The sequence below is a fragment of the Rutidosis leptorrhynchoides genome, chromosome 1, assembly GCF_046630445.1.
Source record: "Rutidosis leptorrhynchoides isolate AG116_Rl617_1_P2 chromosome 1, CSIRO_AGI_Rlap_v1, whole genome shotgun sequence".
Classification (NCBI taxonomy): Eukaryota; Viridiplantae; Streptophyta; class Magnoliopsida; order Asterales; family Asteraceae; genus Rutidosis; species Rutidosis leptorrhynchoides.
The window spans coordinates 633497798-633510000 of record NC_092333.1 but is presented as its reverse complement, the minus strand read 5'-3'; the positions used below and the strand labels follow the sequence as shown (position 1 = coordinate 633510000).

The 12203-nt window shown below is 33.5% G+C and overlaps 1 protein-coding gene across 1 annotated transcript; it reads left to right on the top strand.

Annotated features, from left to right (window-relative positions):
* The first annotated feature begins 6183 nt into the window (after positions 1 to 6183).
* On the top strand, positions 6184 to 11936 carry LOC139885655 (aminopeptidase P2). Its single transcript, XM_071869402.1, has 13 exons — positions 6184 to 6560; positions 6934 to 7059; positions 7564 to 7683; positions 8413 to 8688; positions 8804 to 8976; positions 9398 to 9628; positions 9792 to 9943; positions 10147 to 10337; positions 10484 to 10592; positions 10686 to 10840; positions 10943 to 11035; positions 11196 to 11276; positions 11568 to 11936. Exons 1-13 carry the CDS (start codon positions 6237 to 6239, stop codon positions 11637 to 11639), a joined length of 2103 nt encoding a protein of 700 aa, XP_071725503.1. The 5' UTR covers positions 6184 to 6236; the 3' UTR covers positions 11640 to 11936.
* The last annotated feature ends 267 nt before the right edge of the window (positions 11937 to 12203 follow it).

Below are 12203 nucleotides of genomic sequence, written 5' to 3'. Positions count from 1 at the left end.
AAGAACTGGTGGGCGCGAGTAGTTATATATGGATCCATAGGGTTTGATATCCCCGTCCGAGCTAGAGCACTAGCCTTTTAACGGACGTATGCTATTTGAGAAGCGTACACGTTGGTTTGCGTGTATTATTAAGATGATTATACAAAGGGTATAAATTATATATACGTTAAGTTTAGTTACCAGGGTGCTCAATTTTGTAGAATATTTTGATAAACGTTTCTGGATGAAACAACTGAAATCGTGTGATCCACCTTTATATACAGATTATACGAAACATTAAAACTATGAACTTACCAACCTTTGTGTTGACACTTGTTAGCATGTTTATTCTCAGGTTTCCTAGAAGTCTTCCGCTGTTTGCTTAGATGTTAGACAAGCTATGTGCATGGAGTCTTACATGGCATATTTATCAAAGAAACGTTGCATTCACCAAATCATCACCATGTATCTTATTTTGACTGCATTGTCAACGGAATTACTATTGTAAACTATTATTTACGGTGATTGTCTATATATAGAAATCATCAGATGTCGAAAACCTTTGATTTAAATATTCATTTTTGGTGTGCCTTTTCAAAAGAATGCAATGTTTACAAAACGTATCATATAGAGGTCAAATACCTCGCAATGAAATCGATGAATGACGTGTTCGTCCATATGGATTTGGAGCGATCGTCACATAATGCTTTTAAAACCTTTATTTATAAAATAAAGGTTATGGTTGTTTTAAAAATGAATGCAGTCTTTGAAAAATGTCTCATATAGAGGTCAAAACCTCGTAACGAAATCAATTAATATGGAACGTTTATAATCAATATGAACGGGACATTTCACATTGCCTTAACAGTTGCTTGTTCAACGCTTTCCTTTACAACCGGACGGTAGTTTACCGAAAGGTAATATATGGAGCAAGTATACTGGACGTGTTGCTTTCCAATACAAGGTTAGCAAGTGGGTGACACAAAACCATAAATTTTGAGCTAAAATTTTCAAATCTAAAACCCACAAAATCCACAAAAATAATTTGCAAACACCGGTGAAGGGTCAAATCAGAAAACTTATCTAGGGTAAAAGCTAGAATGAATTTTCAAAAGATCAAATGTTTTCATAAAGATCCAATTTTCTTAAAGGATCTAAATTTTCATAGTCATGTGGGACTGTAAACCACATCATTACTATCATTGTTTATACCGCCATATCAAAATCACTGATGTATAAAGTGTGAGAATAAAAAAAGTGATTCGAGTGAAGTGTGATTTAATTTCAAGTTCTGTATTGCTTGAGGACAAGCAACGTTCAAGTGTGTGGATATTTGATAGTGCTCCAAATGAACATATATTTAGTAGCAATATCCTTCCAATATGTAAAGCTTTTAGTTGCAATTGTTCTATTTTTATGTAATATTCGTTTAAATAAATAATGCGAAGACAAAAGGCGAAAACGAAGATTTGAAGATGCAAACGTCCAAAAAGCTCAAATGTACAAGATACAATTCAAGTGGTTCAAATTATTGATGAGAAACGTCTAAAAATTACAAGAGTACAAGCCGCGAAACGCAAAGTACAAGATATCTACGCGTACGAAAGGACGTTCGAAAATCCGGAACCGGGTCATAAACCGGGCGTAAATGCGCGACGCAACGGACCTAAAATTACAAGTCAACTATGCACAAGAATAAAATATAAAATATAAATAATTATATAAATTATTTATATATTATATATATATAATAAATATGTCGACAAAGCTAGGATCCAAAATTTGGTGAGCTGGAATCTGAAGCTCCGCACTCGCGGAGTTGTAAAGGGTAAAAACTCCACACTCGCGGAGCACACAATTTCAAAATCTGCCTATAAAAGGCCACGAAGTCTGCCGAGTTTTAGACCACCATATATCAATATCTCTCTGTATCTTTATATATATATATATATATATATATATATATATATATATATATATATATATATATAATATATATTAGTTTAGTTTTATATTAGTTAGTTTGGGTAATGTAAAGGTAATTTTACGGGTTTTGAAGTCGAAGTTCTGTCCGTGTAACACTACGCGATAAATAATCAATGTAAGCTATGTTCTCCTTTTTAAATTAATGTCTCGTACTTAAGTTATTATTATGCTTATTTGATCCGAAGTAATCATGATGTTGGGCTAAATATTAAGACGGGGTTATTGGGCTTTGGACCATAATTGGGGTTTGGACAAAAGAACGACACTTGTGGAAATGAGACTATGGGTTATTAATAGACTTTATATTTGATTAATATAGAGATTTACAATTTGACGTAGTTATATATAACCACATACGCTTGATCGGGTACGGTAGGCGGGATATTTATAAATACTAATAATTGTTCATTTGACCGGACACGGGGAATGGATTAATAATCAATGGACTCATTAAAACAGGGGTGGATTACATACAAGGGTAATTGGTGTAATTGTTAATAAAGTATTAAAACCTTGGATTACACGTAGTCGATAACCTGGTGTAATCATTAAACAAAGTATTAAGACCTTATTACGGTTTAAATCCCCAATTAGTTGGAATATTTGACTTCGGGTATAAGGTTAATTTGGCGAAGACCCTCGCACTTTATAATTATGACCGATGGACTATTATGGACAAAACCAGATGGACTTATCGAATAATTCAGGACAAAGGACAATTAACCCAGGGTAATAAATTAAAACGTCAAATATCATGATTACGGAAGTTTAATTAAGCATAATTCCTTTATTTTATTTCTTATCGCATTTTAATTTTCGCTACTTTAATTATCGTCATTTATATTTTGCATTAGGTTTTAATTGTGACTTAAAATATAAAATTGACAAACCGGTCATTAAACGGTAAACCCCCTTTTATATATTATTACTATATATAATATATTTTGTACAAATATAATTGTTTAAAAATATAGTGTAAAATAAGTCGTCTCCCTGTGGAACGAACCGGACTTACTAAAAACTATACTACTCTACGATTAGGTACACTGCCTATAGTGTTGTAGCAAGGTTTAGGTATATCCCATCTGTAAATAAATAATTAAAACTTGTGTAATTTGTAACGTATTTCGTATTAAAAATATATAGTATTTCGTACCCCACCTCACACACATCAGATGGCTTGAAAGTTCTTGAAGCAGAATCATGACACGAAAACAAGTTCAAGTAAGATTTTCACTCGAAATAAGATTGTTATAGTTATAGAAATTGAATCAAAGTTTGAATATGAGTATTACCTTGTATTAAAAAGATATCTTACTGCAAATAAGAAAGATTTCTTGAGGTTGGATGATCACTTAAAGTGGATTCGCAAGATTGGAAATAAACTAGCAAACTTGAAAGTGTTGTTGGTGTGTTCTTGAGTAGTTGTTTTGTAAGTCGATCTAGGTTAGCTAGATTGAGTTATATTGAGCTAGATTTTGTTAAAGATGATGAAGAACACTTAGAACAAAGGAAGAACACTTGAGAGAGATGAGTTTGATGCATGAAAATTGAAAATGAAAGTGTGTTTTTGGTTCCTCTTTCACGTGAATGTAATGAGTCAATATAAGCTCCATTAGTTTGTTGTTTTGTTAGATATTTCATACTAGTTGCCAAATGATGGTTCCCACATGTATTAGATGACTCACATGGGCTGCTAAGAGCTGATAATTGGAGTGTATATACCAATAGTAAATATATTTAGAAGCTATGTATTGTACGAGTACAAATACGAGTGCATACGAGTAGAATTGTTAATGAAAATGAATGAGGATGTAATTGTAAGCATTTTTGTTAAGTAGAAGTACTTTGATAAGTGTCTTGAAGTCTTTCAAAAGTGTATGAATACATATTAAAACACTATATGTATATACATTTTAACTGAGTCGTTAAGTCATCGTTAGTCGTTACATGTAAGTGTTGTTTTGAAACCTTCAAGTTAACGATCTTGTTAAATGTTGTTAACCCATTGTTTATTATATCTAATGAGATGTTAAATTATTACATTATCATGATATTATGATGTATTAATATATCTTAATATGATATATATACATTTAAATGTCGTTACAACGATAATCGTTACATATATGTCTCGTTTCGAAATCCTTAAGTTAGTAGTCTTGTTTTTACATATGTAGTTCATTGTTAATACACTTAATGATATGTTTACTTATCATTTATCATGTTTAAACATAGTGTATCAATATCTTAATATAATTCATATGTATTTAGTAAGACGTTATTATAACGATAATCGTTATATATATATATATATATATATATATATATATATATATATATATATATATATATATATATATATATATATATATATATATATATATCGTTTCGAGTTTCTTAATTCAATAAACTCATTTTTATGTATATCACTCATTGTTAATATACTTAGTGAGATACTTACTTATCATAATCTCATGTTAACCATATATATGTCTATATATATAACATCATGTAGTTTTTACGAATTTGTAACGTTCATGAATCGCCGGTCAGTTTGGGTGGTCAAATGTCTATATGAAACCTATTTTCAATTAATCAAGTCTTAACAAGTTTGATTGCTTAACATGTTGGAAACACTTAATCATGTAAATATCAATTTCATTTAATATATATAAACATGGAAAAGTTCGGGTCACTACAATTGCCAAGTCATTGTAAAATACCAATACTCGTAATCTCCTTGCGGACAACATTTCATAATGTGAAGCTTGTATTGAAGTTACCGTTTCCTTATTCAGGGTATGGAGCCACGTCAGTCGATTGACAGAGGGCCTTGGATCACTACCAGAGGGGAGTTGATAAATCCAAACTTGATTTTGATGAATCCACAATATTTTTTCATCATTTCTTATTATACCCTCATATATGCAATACAACTTAATGGATGTGAGAGAAAATATTAGGGGCATTTTGAGAAATTATGGAAAAAATTTGTGAAACTATCAAATTTAGATTTGGAAATATCATTACCCCTACCAGAGGCGAAACTGTGTAGGGGCAGGGGGCGGCCGCCCCCAGTGAATTTTTTTTTTCAGTGTAAAATTTTTGAGTTTTTCGACTTTGCCCCCGGTGAATTTTTTTTGCCTCAAAATCTACATATTTTGCCCCCAAAACCTTCAAATTTTGCCCCAAATTCTTCAACTTTTGCCCCCAAAATCTTCAAATTTTGCCCCAAAATCTCCAACTTTTGCCCCAAAATCTTCAAAGTTTGTTCAAAAAAATTGCTATGGTTTAATTTTTTTTTTTTTACCCCCGGTGAAAAAAATCCTAGTTTCGGCACTAATTACTACTCGTAACATGTTATATCATCACCCATCTACTATTCTTTTTTCTATCTTTTATTTTCATTGAAGTTTAATATAGTTTTCTACGTGATAACATTTTCACTAACTGTTTTCAGCAAGTCCTTAATTAAAAAATTGATAGTACTATAATAAATTTCTTAATTTGTAATAGGGATTGTAAAATGACCCGTATTCGATGGGAAACCCGTTATAATTGAGCCGGGTCTGACCCGAGTCCGTCGGGTCATGGGCCGGGTATGAGGATGGTTATAAAAAAATTTCGGGGTTTGGGTTCGGGTATGATTTTATATACAAACTTATTTACCCGACCCGTATACCCGACCCGAGGAATTTTAATAATAATTTTAATGTAAAATTTTATTATTAGTATTATTATATTGTTAATGTATGAAAGATTTCTCTTATTTGTTTTGAAAACGAGTATAATTTTATTCAATATAATCATATACAACAAGTTTTCGAAATGTGATATTTTATATACTTTGTGTATTTAAGTATTTTAGAAACTTGACAATCAACTTTTTGTATGTGACATTTTATAATACTTTAAATATGAAGTAGTTAAGTTATTTTTTGATATTTTAATTTGGTAACTTATTGAAAAATAGATACAGAATGACTAATCGGGTGTACCCGTTTACCAGTGAAGATACCCGAAACTCAATAATATGTAAGTAAATGAGAACCCGACGGGTTTCGGGTATGGTTTCTTAATCGAGTTCGGGTCCGGAATTACCTAAACCCGACCCGATTACATCATGCAAAATGGTAAGTGAGGGGTCAAATTTGTAATTATACCAAAGTTGCAATCAATTTGTTGCTTGTAAACTTGCCATCCCCAATTCCCAGCAACACAAGGTTACATTCCAACTCCTTAATCCTTATCTTCCAAATCTTCAAAATATGAAGTCAGCAGCGGTAACGATGATGTCAGGTCTCTCTCTATCTACAACGCCGCCGCGTTCCGCCGCCCTTTCATCCTGTTTCTTCTCATTTTCACTTCCAATATACAGCTACTCTTCAATCAAAATTAAAAAACCCCTAATTCATGTGAATTCGATCCGTAATTCATCTTCGATTACTGCGAAACCATCTTCTGAGATGCGTAAGAATAATAATAATAATGGATCGGAGCAAGATCAGAGACTCACTGCTCTCCGTGAGCTTTTTGGGAAGCCAGGTGTTAATATTGATGCGTATATAATTCCTTCTCAGGATGCTCATCAGGTTCGAATCTATTGCTGTACATAATGCTCATCACCCCCTCCACAACGCCCCGTAACAGGTGCTGTGGGCGTTGTGGAGGGCCACTTCAGACACCTAATGCCCTTTTTTACAGTGTAATGAATGGTCTAAGAATACGGTCATACTTTGTGAGTTGCAATATTGTTCAATTAAGTGTGCCTTTTAACATGATGCTGCACTGACTATTATTTATTAATTTTTTTGTTTGTCTAAATCAGGTTAAGTAAGTTCAGTTGCTAAAGTACGTTTGAATTATAACGGAAGTTGTAGCCTAGGAAGCGTGTGTGGTTAACTAGCACGATAAACTTAGATTTGATTACTAACATAATGTGATTATTGGTTGTTATGGATGCAGAGTGAGTTTATTGCTGAATGTTATATGAGGAGGGCGTATATATCAGGTTTTACTGGCAGTGCTGGCACTGCGGTTGTTACAAGACATAAGGCAGCTCTTTGGACTGACGGCCGATACTTTCTCCAGGTTTAGTTAATACTTTCACCACAAAATCGGCTCTAGTTATTGAGTCGACAGCAAGCGTCGATTTATTGGCGACTTGACCGACTCTTAGAGCCTAAATTAAATTTCAAGCAGGATTTAAAACCATTTGAAATTTGATGTTACCATTTTCATGGCGCCTCAATTTTATTTTTAATTTTATCTTATTTTTAAAAAATATTTTTTCCTACTTATTGGTCGGAGGTCCACTCGGAAGCAATCTCTCTATCCGTCGAATATAGAGAGGGATGTCTTTCTCTACTTTTGAGAGTGTTTTTCACTCTAGGTATAGAAATGACTTGTCTTTATTCTCGGATTAGGGGAAGGATTGTCTACATCTCACCTCCCCATGCACCACTTATGTGGTATTGGGTTTTGTTGTTGTTGTTGTTGTTTCACCACAAAAGATGATATTTTTTTTAGTGTTTTTTTTATGTTTAAATTTGATTTTTTTTTTTTTTTTTTTTTTTGTTTTTGTTTTTTTATCAGGCTGAGAAGCAGTTGAGCTCGAGCTGGATCCTTATGCGTGCTGGTAACTGGGGTGTCCCTAATACTACTGAGTGGCTTACGGATGTTTTAGCTCCTGGTGGCAGAATTGGCATTGATCCTGTGAGTAGTATTTGAATTCTTGTTATGTGTTGGTGCTAACATATAATATCATACTCATGTTACATTTTTCGAAAAGGTATCTAATTCAGTCTTCACACATTTTTTGGGAATGTATATTGAATCCATTAAGTGATGGAAACTGTTACTAGTTAGTTGAAAGATGAAAGTAGGGACTACTGAAGGACGATATTGGTAAATTTGTATGTTCAAAGTGTTTGCTTGATCCCTACTTTGGTCTTTCTTAGAATATACTGATGTTTTTCGTTCCTTGTATATCTTTATTAGTTTACAAACTTTACATAGATGCAAATCATGCATACAAACAAGGGGAGCCATTTATAATTATGATTATATTAGTGATCTTTCGTCTTCATACCTTGAATTGTATATACTTGACGCATAATATCTTGATTCTAATCTCATTGAATCATATGTCTTGTTATTCCTCTAGGATTCTTTATCATTACCTCACCATAATATATGCAACCATTTTTTTTTATGTAGTTTTATTGTTTTTGATCCATAAACAAGATAAGCAGTATATGCATGCAATTAAAATTTGAATGAATCTAATACTCCAAAACTCTTGCTAAAAATTAATGTGTAATATATGACAGTGATGGTATAGTGTTTGTGTTGTTCTCTTTATCGTATTTTTCATACTAAATCCTTTAATTATAATATGCTTGTATCTGATGCCACCTTCTCTTGTTTTTGTGAAGGGAGCAGTTTCTTTTTTCTTCTGATGCTGTAAATGAATTGAAGGAAGCCGTTTCCAAAAGCAATCATGAACTGGTGTACTTATACGACGTTAATCTCGTCGATGAAGTATGGAAAGACGCAAGACCAACGCCTCCAAACAAACCGATCCGAATTCATGACCTGAAATACGCTGGCGTTGATGTGTCAACTAAACTATCTAACCTGCGGTCCGAACTCACTGACTCTGGTTCATCTGCAATTGTTATCTCTATGCTTGATGAAGTTGCATGGCTACTGAATCTGGTAATGCATTAACTTTTGTGGATTTGTACGGGGTCTGGGTTTTTTTATGTATCATAAGATCTGTGTTCTTGATTTTAATTTTTGCTTTTGTACTAATTTAAAAACATGTATTCAGAGAGGAAATGATGTTCCGCATTCTCCTGTTATGTATGCGTACTTGATAGTGGAGATTAATGCAGCGAAGCTATTTGTTGATAACTCTAAAGTAACTCCTGAAGTGATGGACTACTTGAAAAAAGCTGGCATTGAATTAAGACCGTACGATTCAATCCTTACAGAAATTGAAAGGTTAGTTTGGACCATGAACTGCACGTTGATTCTCAGAGGTGGCAATTTGGCCTCATTCACTTATGATGTGTCGATTTGGGTTCCCTTATATCCCTAACGGGTCAAACACAGAAAATAAAAAAGATAAGCTTAAACATAAACGTGTCAAGCAGTACGTTAAACGGGTTGAAAGTTACCCAACGTATATATTCTATTCGTAAAACCTTCTACATCATGTTTTGTGAGGATTAATTATTTTGGGCAAAGGAGGATTTCAGGTCAATCCGACCTGACCGGTACAAATTACCCGTTTGACATGTTAACCAACCCTTTTGACTTAACCATTATTTTACCTTTATTAATTCTGTTTGATCTTCTGGATTATTGCATTTAAAGCTTTGTAATATGATGCTATTTCTACATGACCATATATCTCCTCCAGTTTAGCTGCTCGAGGGGCCCACCTTTGGTTGGACACCGCATCAGTTAACGCCGCTATTGCAAGCACTTATGCTTCTGCATGTGATAAGTATTTACAAAGTGTTGGTAGTAAAAGCAAAGGGAAGAACATATCTGGTGCTCCAGGTGCATTATGTAAGAGCTCTCCCATATCACTAGCTAAAGCAGTGAAAAATCATGCGGAGTTGGAAGGAATGCGCGATTCTCATCTTAGGTAGATCTGAACTTTTCATTATTAAATTGTAACTGTATGGCTCTTGTTTATCTTCATAATGCACGAAATTTGAAATAGTAAAAAATCGATTTCACTGTTTCATAAAACACTACGGAAATGGATTTCGATCTAGCGGATAAATAAATCAATAATTTGGTGTCAGGGATGCTGCTGCTCTTGCTGAGTTTTGGTCATGGCTTGAGGAGGAAATGAACAAAAATGTGGTACTCACAGAGGTACAAGTTGCAGATAAACTTCTTGAATTTCGTGCAATGCAAGCTGGTTTTGTTGATACTAGTTTCGATACTATAAGTGGTATGCTTCATATTTCATATTTCATATTTCATATTTCATCTCACATATCTCATATTTCATATTTCATACTTAACACTTTAAGTCTGCTTGGTTTATTTTTGAGTTTGCTTTTATATGTATTACTGTAATTACTGTATGAATTATGCAGTTTCATAGTATATCTGAAATTTCATAAATAAAGGATTGCTGTTTTGAACTCGCAGGTTCTGGTGCAAACGGTGCTATTATACATTATAGAGCAGAACCTGAAAGCTGTAGTGTTGTGGATACACAAAAACTTTTCCTACTAGACAGTGGGGCCCAGTACCTTGACGGGACAACTGATATAACTCGAACTGTACATTTTGGTCAACCTTCTGAACGACAAAAAGAATGCTTTACTCGAGTTCTTCAGGTGCTGATTTCTTATACCTTCCCTTTAAACCTTTCCAAATATCTATTCTAGATGTCAAAATACTATTGAGCGTAACATTCACGTATAAAATTTAAGGTTTAAATTGATCTATTCTATTAACTAATAATGTACCTGAATATTTTCAGGGTCATATAGCTCTTGATCAAGCAGTATTTCCAGAAAATACCCCAGGTTTTGTACTGGATGCATTTGCACGTTCCTCCCTTTGGAAAGTTGGACTAGATTACCGGCATGGTAATTTCTTCTGCAGTTCTTAAATTTGTTTCCACATGTTGTGATCAGATGCAAGTAATTTTTATTAACTTATTTTTGTATTTAATGTGTCAGGAACTGGTCATGGGGTCGGAGCTGCATTAAATGTTCATGAAGGACCACAAAGTATTAGCTTCCGATTCGGCAATATGACTCCCATGCTTAAAGGCATGATTGTCAGCAATGAACCAGGCTATTATGAAGATCATGCCTTTGGTATTCGAATCGAGGTACTTGCACCGTTTTACAGTTGTAATAATGTTGTAAGATTTATATTTATATAATCATGCAACTTAAACAGACAATATTAATGTTGATGATACGTTATGCAGAATCTTTTGTTTGTGAAAGAAATTGACACTCCTAATCGGTTTGGAGGAATTACATATATTGGATTTGAGAAGCTTACTTTTGTTCCTATACAGGTTTGTTAACTTTTATTTCGCAGTGTGTTTAAATCTTGCAATCCCCATACAAAATTTATATTTAATCTTACTTTACTGTATTTATATAAAATAAAACCCGTACAGTTTTATACGCATTAATTCAATGCGTATGTGCACTAATGCGAATTTTGTTTTGTAGACTAAATTGGTTGACTTAAATTTGCTCTCTGCTGCTGAGACTGATTGGCTCAATGACTACCATTTACAAGTTTGGGAGAAGGTATAAATTTCAATTATGATTCAATGGCAATATATTATTAGTCTTTTAGAAAGTTAGAAAAGTATGGCCGAAAAGTATGGCCTTTATGTTTTTATATCTCAAAGCATAAAAAAACAAAGTATTGCACATGGTAATTTAAATGCATATCTGGTTATCTGTGTTAAGAAAAAATTGCAAGTATGAAGTATCGAGTATGCCAAAAAGATTCTGCTGATGGTGCTTACCATTGTTTCATTCTACTTTCTGCAATCTTTATCAAGATATTTAGTTATGTACTTTGACGTTTTACAGGTTTCACCGCTGGTGGGTGGGTCCGCACGTGAGTGGCTTTGGAATAATACACGTCCAGTTGCAAAACCATGAGTCTTCTTATGGCTACCTTTTTACGTATGTATACAATAATTGCGTTATGTGTCTTATTATGTACATAAAACATGAAGCCTGGTGCTGGGTAGTAAACTCATTGAATTACATTTGTAACTTGGCTGCAAACACGCAACATTCATTCTACAAACACATGTTAGGAGGATAATCAAAATGTATTGATGAAATCTGTGTTTACTTGTAACTGGGCCGTTAGTTTATGATTGGTTTTGGTCGCGGTTTTGACCGCTCTCATCTCATATGAATGGTAATCGTGTGTCCTAACCATTTTGTACAGTTGCTTCTTAAGGGTATGCTAAAAGTGTAGTCTTTGTGGCCATGTTTATCTTTTATTTTAGAGATTCGAAGCCTATCGCACGATAAAGATAATTGGTAAAATTTCCTGTATGATGCTAACGATGTCGTGGCTTCTGAAAGGAATGGTCCCTTCCATTCCATCCGTGGTTCTTGCCTTGAAGTTCATTTGTTCTTATACAATTGCACGAACCTTGCAATATATTTGTTTGTTACATAAAATGTTACAGTATTAGATAGTTACATATA

Coding starts and splice junctions, on each gene's coding strand:
- LOC139885655 (XM_071869402.1), top strand. CDS start 6,237: ATGAAGTCAGCAGCGGTAACGATGATGTCAGGTCTCTCTCTATCTACA. Junction 7,684..8,412: donor GCAGAATTGGCATTGATCCT/GTGAGTAGTATT, acceptor TGAAGGGAGCAG/TTTCTTTTTTCTTCTGATGC. Junction 11,036..11,195: donor TTACTTTTGTTCCTATACAG/GTTTGTTAACTT, acceptor TTTGTTTTGTAG/ACTAAATTGGTTGACTTAAA.